Raw genomic sequence first — 13,593 nt, forward strand, 5'->3', positions numbered from 1 at the left:
TTATTTTGAGAACACACAATCCACAAATAACATTACATATTCTAGAGTAAATATAAAACTAGGCTTCTAATCAAAACATTATTTCTATTTAAAGAATAACCGTAGCTATTACTTTTAAACAATCGCTGTTCTTTATTATGATAAGCAGTTTTGTGTTATTTATTTATTTTTACAAGGGGTTAATTTAATAACAAAATTTTGCACATTTGCTTTGGCTTTTTCTTGTCGATACGTTGTACAAAGTCCCTAAAGAATATGTTAAAATAAATTAGTCATGCACAGTATAAAACTGATTTTGCTAGTGCTTGCTGGTCAATGAACCAGTTTTAAATATAAAGCATTTTCGTTTGTGCTTTATTGTTAACATTTTCACACGTGGCAGTACTGCCGTACTGTGATCATTCCACTGTGTAATGTGTTAGTGAAACATTAACTAAATTTAAAAACTGAGTTAGCAAATCCCTAACGTACTGCAGTTAATACTCCTTTCCAATTACTGGTATTGTGACTAACGTACTCTTTTTGTGGCTTGCAAGTTTGATTGCTAGAAATGTCAGCAGCACAATACTGTGTATACTGCATGATTATTGATTTGTGTTACCGAGATCTGGTGGTATTGTTAAACTGTATTACTGCAGATTTGATAGACCAACTGAGAAATATGTCCGGGTTTGGCCAGAAAAAGGTCGATGGCATCCCTAATTTGTAGATTTTTTGTTTTGCCAGCATTCGACAAAATAGTATTCTAAGATATAGTAATTACAAAGATCTTCCATAAAGCAGATTGATGGATCCGTACATTTCCATTTAAAAAAAAAAAACAAAAAACTGAACAAACAAAAAAAACCAGCACTTGCTCATTTTGCCATAAGCATTACTGGGCATTGTAATCTGGGACAGTAATGATTGCTAAATGAGTTTATAATTTGAGTATACAATCTGGAATCACAGTCCTGTAAATCACTTTTTTTTCCCCCAAATATTGATAAAGGATGTTCCCAAATTAGCAAAGAGCCATATTATTTCTTATGTTTATTTAAAATATTTCATAAACTTTTTTTTTTTTTCTGCAGGGATATCTGTCCTGTGCTTAAAGATCCAGAAGCTCTGACTGCAGTAATTGATTTATTTGAACAACATGTGAGACAGACGTACCCCCAGGTTGAATTAATTGTTGGTAAGTCTGATGTTTTCCCTTCTCTAGCTGAATTAATAATTGAAAGAAGGGAGCAGTACTGAGATGTCTGTCCGGTTTGTTGCAGGTCTGGATGCTCGTGGGTTCCTGTTCGGTCCTCTCCTGGCTCAGAGATTGGGTATAGGGTTTGTGCTCATTCGCAAGAAGGGGAAACTGCCCGGCCCCACCCAATCTGTGGGTTACACACTGGAATACGGAATGGTAAAGTGTCCTGATGTCATTCCGAAGTACTGGTTGTCTGTCATTAGTAAGGAATTTCCCAATTCCCAAAGCTCTACCCTAGTGTGCAATCTGCATAAATTGGCAGTTATATTGAGCAATAAAAATCACTGCCACTCTTCATGTAGATCATAGAAAAGGGAATGTCCTCAGGCACTTTCATTTTTCTTTTTACAGGCAGAAGCTGAGATCCAGGAAGACGCAGTTGATGCAGGCCAGAAGGTCATCGTTATCGACGATCTGCTTGCTACTGGGGGTAAGTTCTGTGTGTTCTTGAGCTGGAATCAATGGCTTAACTTGGAGAGGCAAACTTCACAGCTAGTGGGACCTGTCTGGCACTGTGCACTCAAGGCACTTAGTATCTGGTCATACTTACATTTTTACATACCTGGAGAACCACTTTCACTATGGTCTTAGTAAAGACATCCTTTAGCACAAACTGTGACACACGTCATTTTTCCGCATACGTACTGTGAACTACATTCTTTTTCATGATTCTGATAGCTCTGCTTTAGTATTTACAGCTGTCCTGTTACTTGTTGACTGTGTCAGCAGGAGCTTGTTCCATTGCTACCCTCTAGCAGACCCAGTCATGCTTCTTTGCTGGTCTCTTGGCAGGTACCCTGTACGCAGCCTGCGAGCTGCTGAAGAAGCAAAGAGTCGAGGTGCTGGGCTGCATGGTGTTGATTGAACTGAAGGACTTGAATGGTGCAGAGCGAGTGAAACCAAGCCCGCTGTTCTCTCTAATCCAGTGCTGAGGGCTGGATGCATTAAGCATTAATGCCCATGTATGCATTACAATTCTATGCATTTACTGGTGTGCCCTCTCTTTAGAAATACAGCCATAGTCTGCAACTAATTACCTAAGGACCTCTCAGTGCAGTGTACTTTTAGTCACCTTTTCTACGAACTAGAACAAGGTCATACTATGCTATTTTGAAAGTAAAAAAAAAAAAAACATGATGTGATCAGTCAGAACAATTATAAAGGGCAAAGTGGAAGACCTAGGTGTCTTTCATCCCTTGGCTTGCTGGACAGACTGAACTTTTTTTTTTAAAATTATGATCACTAGATGCAGTCTGCAATATTTAAACTACCGTGGAAAGCTGGGACTGGAGTTTCTGCCTCTGGTGGTGTTTCTGTATTATTCTATCCACACTTGTAACTGAAGTGCTTTGTTTTTTCTCAGTTCAGTAATGGTTGAGGATACAAAATAACAAGGGATCAATGTACTAGCAGCAATCAATTATTAAACAGTAAGTTGTGTTCTGTACAAAGCACTGGATGAACAAAGTGTCTTAATAGCAACATCTATCTTAAGGGGACCAATGAAATAAAATGTTCAAATCAGTATTTGCTAAATAAACCACATTTGTATTTTTCTTTGCATTCTTCTGCCAAAGGGAGGCATCTTACTGTGCTAGATGGGACTAGATCAGATATTAAAGATTGCGTGTTCTTATCAGTGGGGAAAAAAAATCTGCAGCTTCTGACCATTAGTACTTGATGATTTGATCACCCTTCACCCCACCTAACATTACCTCCTAATATTTAGGTATACTAATCAGTCACAGCTCGGTGGTTGATGAAATACAGGGCATGTCCCCACTGCTGTAACGACTGGGCATAGGTTGATAAAATCAACCAGTAATAAAAGTAGAACTGTTAACACTGTACCTTGTTCAGACAGATTAAAAGACATTTATGACAGTGTTTGACCATTCTTACAGAAGACTGCTAATGCTGAATCACTAACAATGCAAAGGGGGAAAAAAAGAAAGTTGTGTAATTTGCTGACAGATACCACAGTTCCAATTTAAAAGATAAACAAATTAATCCAATAGCCTTTTTGGTTGTATATTTTTACCCATCAAGGTAATCTGTTAATCAACCTTTTATACCTGACAATGAATACATTCAATTACAAACTCTGCAATGTTTTGATCTCCTTCACCATTCTGACAACCCCTACCCTTTCAGGACAATTTGTTTCGGTTTTATGCTGAAGTGTGTTAGCGATTGTGCTTGGGGTGCACAATGCTAAAATATTGAACTGAAGGAAAAACATGAATTTCAAGATTTATCAAACTAGCTTCCAAATCAAACCAAGAATACTGTTTTCTTCCTTTTACTGAACCGCTGGGTATAACACCAAAGTGATACATGCCAAAAAAAATAAATAAAAATACAAACATAAAAAAGCATTTGAATTGAAACAAATAGGGCCCATTTCTAAATTACTTACAGCAACAGATCAGATGTATTAACAGATGTATTATTCATACATTGTCAGTGAGTTTTCTACACCCATAAACCATGTATGAATTTATAATTACTCGGCAAAGAGAATCAAACTGCTGTCGGAAAAACTGTTCATAATTGCAGGGTATGTACCTGATGTTTTCGTGAGAGTATTGGTGTTAATGGGTCACACCCAGGCTTGGCAGCAGTTGTGTGACAGAGCTCTGTTGATATGGAACAGTACTAACAAAATAAAACAGAACAATTTTAATCAAGCCATTCCATTAAAAACCAGCCACAATACTCAGGTATACATTACTCAATGATGTAACACAATGAATGTCTTTTAAAAAAAAAAATAAATAAATGTGAATAGACTTCAAACAAATATCAATGCAGGCTGGTCATTCTGTTTCCACTGCAGTGTGTGAAATACAGAAATGTGATCTAAAATGCTGACAGGCTTATATAGCGTGCCAGTAATGATTGTCCTTTTTACTTTACACATGTCTTGATCACAAAATAAAACAACTTATTGAACTAGTGTATTAAGAAAGCATACGAATTCTTCAAAACACTGCAATCAACTGATGATGGGAGTCCACAGATACTGATTGTTTAAACAAAACCCAACTCCTCAGAACCAAGAATAATCCCGTAACAGTTCTGTACAAGTTCAGTGTTTAGATTTAAAAAAAAAAGGAAACAGTACCCAACTTTACTTATATCCGATAAGTTTAAAATCACATGCCCCTTAAGGCTGAGATGGTAGATTTAAAAAAAATAAAATCTGCACAGCAGTAAAACAGTCATGATGTTGGGGAAATTGTTTCAAGCCCTCTCTGCTTCCTTAGTCTTCTGGTTTAGTCTCTCCACCACCACATTCAGATCCACACTCTTGTTCAGCTTCAGGTAGATGTCCTTTCTGATTGGATGGATCGCAAGCCAATCAGGAAGCAGTTCTGCCAGAAGTCTCAGGTGCTTCTCCATCTCACCTGAAGTAAAATTCCATTTGAAAAAAATGTATAATATATCCACTGTATCATGTAAATAATAAAACTGTCTCATTCCAGCTCACATAGACCAAAAGGGATGACCTCTTACCAATAACCCAACTAAATGACTCACAGCCTACACCAGGTCGATAAACTAGTAGTTCCATAGTAACTAAGCTATATATAAATCTCCAGGACATGAGAGATAGAACAGGGATGGAATTAAGACTCCTATTGTATATCCATTTCACCCATTCCAGGTTTTAATACGAGCTTGACTAGCCAGTGTACAAGTATCAAGCTCGGGAAAGTCATTAGAGTAAAACCTTGAAAGGATCAAACTGATGCAATGGGAGTCTTATTTCCATCCCTGTGAATAATACTTGAAGCCCCCAGCTCACCTGCAGCCATGAGGGAGCGGTAGCTGGCAATGACTCGGCTGCAGGCAGTTTCCATGAGGAGAGCCGGCTTCCTCTCAGCCACAAAGACGCTGCGGAGAATCCGCGCCAACTCCGCCAGCCGTGACATCATCAGCAGGCGCTGCTCCTGCTGCGGGTTCCGGGTCATCAGGGCCTGCAGCTTCTGGGCCTCCTTCGCTCTGATCTGCAGGAAGACAAACATCAGCACTGTAAGGACTGCCAGAGCAGCAAGTTAACCACCATGTCACTTCCCCTGAATCCACTCTCTGGCATCATCCCATACCAAAGCGAATTTACAGAAGAATTGATTGGTTCTGGTTAAAATACCTTTCAACAGCACACATGTTTAAAAGCATTAGGGTATGTTTGAAGGCTTCTGACAGGAACTGTTGGTCTACTTATAAGAGAAAAGCCATGTACTTTCAGCACCCTTTTAACAGGACACATGATGCAATTCTAGCCCTTCCTATAGAATGCGTTATATTTACACGCAGAGTAGAGAAGGAGAAAGCCTTCAAGAGTGTCGTTTTGCTTACCCTCTCGAGCAGGGACTGAGAGACCCCTTTGAGGGCACTGGAAGCAGCTGGTGTGGGTGCTGGTGCGAGAGGGGCAGCCTGGGGAGGCTTCACAGGAGATTCTTTCTGTTCCTCACTGACCCTCTCAGACGTCTTGAGAGCCATGTTAGCCAGGGCCTTCTCCATCTGTCAACAAGAGGGTGGAAACAGGGTTAAGGTGCACCACAGCTTTTGCAAGAATCACAGTTCAAGTACTACTGATGTTCCAATATACCTATAAAAAACAACTTGACAAATGAAGCCTTGACATCCAGCAGACAAAGAAACATGGTAACAGTTAAACATACTTTAACAAGAGGCCCATAGCGTTTGAAAGACTGCCAAATGGTTTTACAGGTGGTGGTTAATGAAGTAGTTCCTACTAAGCTAAATCTAATCCATAACTATAAAACATATGGTATATGCAGCAATACTAAAACGTATGAAGTTCATACAGTTTTGACAAGTTAATCTCATTGACAACATTGTGAAAGACTTAATTCAATGACTAGCATACACTGTAGACTACAAGTTTAATATTACTGTAAAGATAACACAAACAAAAGCCTGATCAGAAAGTCTTCAGCTTAACTTTAAAACAATCAATTATGACTGCACTCCTGATTTTCCTGTGGATTGTCCAGTGGAGTTTGCCCTATCTGTGAATCAGCCCCTCCATGTCACAGTGCACTGGTCACCTTTGGCGTCACTAAGCTGCGCGCCTTGTCCAGCACCTCCTGCGCAGTGGTAAGCTTGCCGAGCTGCAGCGGGCGGGGCAGGTCTGCAGACACGATGTCGGGCACCTCGTCCACACTGAAGCGGGGGTGCCAGCGGGTCAGCTTGTCATCCGGGACAGTCAGGGGAGGACTCAGGGAGGCCAGGAACACCTTAAGAAACATAGAACCGGATCCATTCACATCACCAATCAATTTCCACACACTTCCAAACCGCATACATTGACCTGCAGCCACTTGATAAACATTATAAGCATTGGTTCTATGCAGCTTAGCGCATCTTATCAGAAAGACTAATCATACGCACCTTATTTCCATTAACAAACAAATGCTCCCACAGGATTCTACATTCCCATGCTAAAGATGCCCCCCAGAAAGTGTCTGGATGTTCCCTGCCTGGTCCTCACCTTGTGGTGCTCCTTGACTATGTTAACAAGGTTCCTGTTGAAGATGCGTCTCCTCTCCAGCTGGCAGGATGCAGAGAGCTGCAGGCGCCCCTCACTCTTCTCTGAAGCTGAAAGGTACACCAGCCAGATATACACAGTTTAAGACTGGATATTGCAACTCCTTTTAGGGATTTAATTCTACTTCTGGTGGGAAAGCAGCAGAAATTGTAAGCCATGCAAAATGGTTACCTCCGTCCAGTAGTGGCTCGACAGTGAGCTGGTAGCTGGACCTCTTTACAGTCTGGCTGAAGGTGGGGATGTTCTTCTCCTGGCGGAAGGTGTAGGCAGTGGGGTACACAGTCTTGATCTGGCCAACATTATGCTCTTCAAACTGCCTGCAAAAAAGACAGGGAGCATGTATTAAACTGGGGGTGTTAACTAGGCTGATCTAATTGAAACACCTTTAACATAGCAAGCAGTTTAAAAAAAAGCACTATAAAATCTAATCTGCCAACTAAACAAGTCAATATTTTAATTGCTAGCATCATTAATATAAAATAAAAGGGTTAACACTGCCAAAAGGTGCAATGTGTTCTTGAATAGAAATACCTATTGGTCTATCCCATACAAAGAAAAACACCCTGGCATTGAAAAAGTCCAGGATGCCCAGGGGAAGCCCTTACTTGCGCATCATGTCCTGGACGCCCTGCTTGACCTTGGCGAAGGTGACCGTCTCTGAGCGGTTGAACAGCATGCCCACGATGGTGTCCATGCTGCGGAACATCTCTGACAGTACCTTGTACTTGTACGGCAGTGTGAGGCCAGGTGGGAGGTCCTGGGCAAGGGTGTGATATCGCTGGTATGCAGGTGCCTTCTCACTGCAAGGAGCGGAACAGTGTGAGCAAGGGGACCACATTTACATTGTGTTCCAACACTGAGAAACCGGTTTCTGGAGTTTCCTATACTGTACACTTAAATTGCAGGCAGGTGACAGCAGATCTACAGCAGGCTACATTTTTCTATACCAACTGGCACTTTCCTTAAAAATAAATATATAGAAGTTTGAAACAGGTGTGTGGGAAAAAACTGATACGCGAAAAAGACCTGCAGAGGGTTAAACACAGTGGTACTGAAATGGTTAACTACTCTGTAATGAAACTCTACAGCAGCAGCACCCGATTCTCACAGGGATGCAAGCTGCCTAATAGAAAGCTTATACAACACGTTCAAGTATTTAAATGGCTAACATTTTCTACATTAACTGGAGTAAGAAGTTTCCTGCTGTTCAGCAACAACATGAACATTCAGAAATACTTCCAAGAAGGGGACCATTAAACCCTCAGCTCTCCTCCTCACCTCTCTTCAGGCTGGGCCTGGCTCGCTGGCAGCTCGGGGGCAGGTGCCCTCTCTTTCCTCTCTCGCACCTTGGCCCCCAGCTCCCGCGCTCGTTCCAGCCGCATGGTCAGCTCTGCAGGGGCCGGGGCGGAGGCTGCGGGGGGGCGAGCAGCTCGCTGGCTCTGCTCCTGGATCTTCTGGAGACGGGCCTTCAGCGATGCTAAATCCTCCCTGGAGACGGTCTGAGGGGACAGAAGCAACCATTGAGCCAACAGTGCTGCACTACAGGGGGAGACGATGGCCTTGCAGTTTCCACAGGATAGTGCAACAACAAGACTGGATTTCAAATAGACCTATAACTTAAACTGCGTTGTGTATTCTGGACTTACATAAAAAAAAAAAAAGCCACACATTATAGTGAAGCACTTTGGAAAAACAGGCCTACTTTTATAACAGGCACGACAGATTCTGTCAAGACATTGGGAAAAATTGGTTTTACAGTATACAAACCCATTTGATTGGGGTGGATTAATAACCTTTACTTTTGTGCACTATTTCACATCAACCCTACTGCTTCAGTACAAGAAGCTTCAAGTAGGAACTCCAAACTTCTGAAACAATTACAAGACAAGATGTTTTTTGTATGCTTGTGGCCTGGGCCTGCACAGATCAGATGCACTATTATAAGGCTGTTCCTTTGTTACTCTCCTGATAAAGCGCTCAACACGGACTGGCAGTGGTTAGTGTTGAAACCGAAGCACAGTGAAACAAGTCACTAAGGCAGTCTTTACCTTGCTTGCGGGCGCCCCCAGCTCAGCGCTGCCACTCTTCTCCTGTTTGCCAGCCGGGGACGAGGTGGCGCTCCGGTTCACCAAGTTCTTCACATTCTTGTCAACTGAGGACGGGGTGGAGGGCTTGACGGCTGATTTCGATACAGGACTGGAAATCTGCAATGCAACAAAACGATATGCCATGTAACAGACAGGAAGCATATAAACAGAGGAGCTGAATGCAGGACAGCACAGCACTAGTGTTGTTCCCTGGGTGAGAGCAGTTGGTTTACAATTTTTGGATAACCTGTACAAGGGGAGGGGAAGTGAGGGGGGTGTGTGTGTGTCCATTCTATAAGAAGGGTTCAGTTTAACAAAGCAGGTTCCATTTAATAGTCATGCCATACACCAAGATCCTTTACTCTCATGGGAACTAGTGCCATGTGGGAACAATCTTTGCTTTTAAACTGCACAGTACTTGGGAACAGTAAAACCGACTAATGCTATAATAAAAGGTTAAGTATGACTATTTTAATTCGGGCATCAAATATGGTTGACTAGCTAAAGGGACCAGGATTTACACCAGTCAGGGGACGCCCAGCCAAATTCCAGTATTAAGACTAGATACCCCCTCCCCCAGGCACATTGTATCATTTAAAAACGGGGTGAAGGGCAGCATGCAAATGGATGTTTTTTAAATACGGGCAAGCGGCTTGTAATCTAGAGACCCAGTCTCTAGCACGTAGCAAAAAATAAATACCATCGGCTCCGAGATATTTACTAGTAGACGCCTTTTATACTATCTGTTTTCAAAAGGCCGTAAGCCCAAGCAATGTTAAACGAGTCTGAACGCAGATACTTTAGCACAGCGAGTTTACAAGCTCACCTGTTGTTGTGTTTCTTCCCCTTTGTGGAGGATTAGCTTCTTCCGGGCAGACTTCTTCACAGTCTCCGTTTCTCTGACCCGGTGCGCCTCACGATCCGCATCTTGCCAGGTGCGTTTCTTCCCGGAGCTGTGCCCTGGAGACTTGATGGCGGACACCAGGATCGACTCGGCGTGGCCAGGGTCGCGTTTGGGTGTGCGGGGGGGCTCGATTCTAATAGCCACTTTCTCCTCGGAGCAGTCGGGGATACCCGTATTAACTGGTGCTGTCGTAACATCCACGCTCGAATCCACTGCCACCTCATTCTTGGCAATTACTTTTTTGGCTCGAGTCGCCCTAACTTTTTTAGGCTGGGATTTCACTCCATTGTGAATTTCCCCCACCGCTCCTGCTTTATTCGTTTTGCTTCTCGACCTGGTTGCACTGGCATTTCCCTGCAGTTGAAGACCAGTTTCGCTTCTCAAGACCACATTATCTTCTAAAACGGGGTTTTTTCGTCGTTTTGACTGAAATACGCCGCCTGCTTTCTTATTCTGGGCAAAGAAATCAGTAACCCTTGCCTGAGACATTGTCGCTACTGCTCACGGCTCTTCGGTCTCTTAATATTTTAAAAGCTCCTTTTCAATCCGATCACCCGTCACAGTTCCTGATCCTCCCCAAATTCTTGCAATTAAAACCCAAACCAATGTTTCAGTGGATCGCCTTTGCAACCACTCCAAAACACACCACAACAGCGATTGCGCGTATTTTTCCCAGCCGGAAACAGCCTGGACAATGTAACAAACTTTCGCGCGAAATCTACCCACGTGATTTCAAGGAGGTGTGTCTTGCATGATAGAATGGCCTTTCGTTGGCATAGACACATATGCTTTAAAAAACATACTAGTAATATATCTGGCATCACCTAGTTAGTCTTGAAGTTTGACACAGTCAAATGCAATGATATTGTTTATTGCAAACCGCACAAATGACACCTACATTCTATGGTGGTGTACAATTTAAAAAGCAGAGACATTTAAAAACGACAGAAGGTTTGCTGACTGAAACACGCACACACACACAAACGCGGTGTATATATATATATATATATATATATATATATATATATATATATATATATATATAGATATATATATATATATATACTTGGGTTGAACAACAAATGATTCTCTCTAGAAATTGAATTATGATACGTTATTATACTGTATATATACTTTATTAACTATATCTGTATCACAGCTGCGTTGTAAAAACATGTTTTTGCATACGCATTTGGGCAGTTGCCAATAAACAACATACGTGTTAATAAAAAAAAAATTAAAAAAATTAAAAAGCCTCCTAAAAATCACCTGCGCGAGTTACTCAAATCAACTTTCGTTTCTTTTTTTTTTTTTTTTTTTATAACAGATGTCGCTGTTGTGCTCATGTTTCAAAGCGGCTATCGTGAATGGGACAGGTTATGGCAGCAATGCAAACAAGAAAAGAGAAGAAAGGAGATGCTGCGAGGCGCAGACTAACATGCAAACAGCCTGCCAACTTTAAACACGCGTCTTGACGCGTGTAGGAAGGCTGTCGATGAAAGTCTGAAGAAAGACACAGAAGTGAAGGCTTGGAGTTATTAATGTCGACAGATGGAGACATTCTTGTTCTGGGTATACGGGTGGTTTATTTAACGGTTTGCAGGAATTGCGTTTTTAGTTTTTATTGTGTATGAGACGGAACTGGACCGTCTAAAAGCAACGAGAAACACAACACTATTGAAAACGGGAAATACGTGGTAAACTATCAAGTGTGTGCCATATTACCATCGAGAAACACTTGTGGGGGTTAAATTTCATAGATGGTTGAGGTAAGAACTCGCGCAACTTGGCAATTGCGGATTAAATACTGTTCTTAAAATAACGAAACATTTTTTTAAACTATATAAAAAAATAAACAACTGAGTCAAATACATCATGCGCACACACACACACACACACACACACACACACACACACACAAAGAATTGTGACTTTACAGCCTGTCTTGACATTAGTCTGCTGTAATATTACCTACCCATACGGTACAGTGCACCAGAATTTTGAACTACACAGGCTAGTGAAATATAAGTACCCTTTCTTTATTTGCACTGTCAGAGTCATTGCTGCCTATAGCAATTGCTAGAAACATGAAATACATCTGGTAGTTATTTGAACAAAAGTCCCATTTATAAAAGCTTTCCATGGTTTGTTTTCTTAGTTTTGTTGTATACCTAAACGTAGCCACGACTTAGTAAATCATACTGTGGCTATCACTTTGACATTTGGCGAGGCTATATCTCATGAATTCTGTGATAATAAATATAATAAATCCATAATCGGACAACTGCCCCTCCTACTCAATCTGGGATGGATTTGTCACAATGAAACACTAGATGTGGGCGCTTCTATGCAATGTGGGTGTAGTTTTCTCGCATAAAACTTCCACTTAACTAAAGTGCAGTCAAATAACACAGTTCAGAGAAGAGAGAGGTATAAGTGCTGCCAATAACGGACGAGCTAAAATTCCGCTGGGTATAAACTTGTAAGAGATGGGTAACTTGGCAGAAGAACGTGAAATGTCGTGAAACCGAAGCTGCTTATGTAAAACTAGAAAGCCAGAAAGAAAAAAAAAAAAAAAAAAAAACTCCGCTTACTACACAGTGCGCTTGCATGTGATCCAGTTTTTCCATGAAGATGAAGTTACTTTAAGAGGCTACGACTACCCGGGCTGCTGCTGTTGCATAAGGACAGTTAATACACTGTTTAGGGATAATTGTTGGACTGCGATGGCGGTGCATTTTTTGGAAAGCGTCAAGAATACAATTACAAATATACATCAGAGGAAATGTCATTGGGATTTATAAATGACGTAAGGGACATGGCGGTACATGGGAACTGAACACTTTTAACACATTTTTAACTGCAGTTTTGAAATGGTATAGGTAATCTTTAAAAAAAAAAAAAAAAGTTCTGGAATGAGTTTCATTGATTCTTTCATTGGGGTTTGCGTGAAGTTTCTAAAGTAATCGGCTGATTGGGACGTGCTAATGCAACCCCAGGTGCTTTGTGGATTGTTCTACTGGCTCCTACTGCCGCTCTGTCTGCTAGCGGGTAAGTTAAATCAGCCGTGTGTGTTGAAACTCAGATGACCAGTGCACCGTGTATTGCAATGCTGACATTCCAATGCAATTGGGCACATCTAGGATCTGCAGTATATAATTAGTCTGGACGAGTTCTCATTTTGTGTGCATTTTAATGGAGAGCGTGCTGTGCTTGCCATACAGTGCACAGTGTTATTAGCGCGTTTTAAGATCATGTTGGATTGTAAAGCGCTATATAGAGTGGTCAATTGCTTTATATAAATAGTCAACACTTTGATCTTTTAACTGCCAATATGACAAATGTCTACAGCCACCATTCCCAGTTGTATTTACAGTATAGATCCGGTTCTTGATTGATGTCTTTCTGATCAATCGAGTAGTAAATACATGTATTCTTAATTTACATGCATATCCTCTGTGCAGATTAGCATTTCTCCATGTTAACACAACCACGAATCACTCTATACTTCTCTTCGTTTTGTTAGTGTAAAGATTAGGTTAGGGTTTCCTGTACTAGCTGTAGATAATGAAATGTATTAAAATCGGTGGCGTAAATGAGTAAAAATCATCCAATATTTGCATCGCTCCTGTGTGTGTGTGTGTGGTCAATTTTCATATTTACACAGAGGTGTAAATAATGCATCATTCCTCACACATGCTAAAAATCAAATCTTCAAAAAAAAAAAAAAAAACACATCTGATAATGGAACACAAATATTCTAAACGCGTTTTAGTGTTCA

The 13,593-nt window shown here is 41.2% G+C and overlaps 2 protein-coding genes across 2 annotated transcripts in view; one reads left to right on the top strand and one right to left on the bottom strand.

The window, feature by feature from the left end:
* The window catches only part of aprt (adenine phosphoribosyltransferase), a 4,113-nt gene extending 992 nt beyond the window's left edge, over positions 1 to 3,121 (top strand). Inside the window, exons 2-5 of the mRNA XM_041239797.1 lie at positions 1,074 to 1,177; positions 1,263 to 1,396; positions 1,592 to 1,670; positions 2,033 to 3,121. Of these exons, the coding sequence (XP_041095731.1) occupies positions 1,074 to 1,177; positions 1,263 to 1,396; positions 1,592 to 1,670; positions 2,033 to 2,172 (457 nt within the window). The 3' untranslated portion in view covers positions 2,173 to 3,121. The remainder of the gene's footprint in view (positions 1 to 1,073; positions 1,178 to 1,262; positions 1,397 to 1,591; positions 1,671 to 2,032) is intronic.
* Positions 3,122 to 3,526: 405 nt separating this feature from the next.
* On the bottom strand, positions 3,527 to 10,482 carry cdt1 (chromatin licensing and DNA replication factor 1). Its single transcript, XM_041239796.1, has 10 exons — positions 9,735 to 10,482; positions 8,870 to 9,025; positions 8,100 to 8,320; positions 7,427 to 7,621; positions 6,993 to 7,138; positions 6,765 to 6,871; positions 6,322 to 6,510; positions 5,606 to 5,770; positions 5,052 to 5,253; positions 3,527 to 4,650 (listed from the first exon to the last, which is right to left on the bottom strand). The coding sequence occupies exons 1-10, from the start codon at positions 10,299 to 10,301 to the stop codon at positions 4,487 to 4,489; spliced, it is 2,112 nt and encodes a 703-aa protein (XP_041095730.1). The 5' UTR covers positions 10,302 to 10,482; the 3' UTR covers positions 3,527 to 4,486.
* Positions 10,483 to 13,593: the final 3,111 nt, after the last annotated feature.

Source organism: Polyodon spathula, chromosome 57 (assembly GCF_017654505.1).
Source record: "Polyodon spathula isolate WHYD16114869_AA chromosome 57, ASM1765450v1, whole genome shotgun sequence".
In the NCBI taxonomy this organism is placed as follows: Eukaryota; Metazoa; Chordata; class Actinopteri; order Acipenseriformes; family Polyodontidae; genus Polyodon; species Polyodon spathula.

What these genes read in the sequence shown, in the direction of transcription:
- cdt1 (XM_041239796.1), bottom strand. Translation starts at nt 10,301, where the DNA reads ATGTCTCAGGCAAGGGTTACTGATTTCTTTGCCCAGAATAAGAAAGCA. An exon ending in TGGGGGCGCCCGCAAGCAAG is followed by an intron (nt 8,321 to 8,869) that starts GTAAAGACTGCC and finishes CTGTCCCCTCAG; the next exon opens with ACCGTCTCCAGGGAGGATTT. An exon ending in CCGCTCCCTCATGGCTGCAG is followed by an intron (nt 4,651 to 5,051) that starts GTGAGCTGGGGG and finishes ATTTTACTTCAG; the next exon opens with GTGAGATGGAGAAGCACCTG.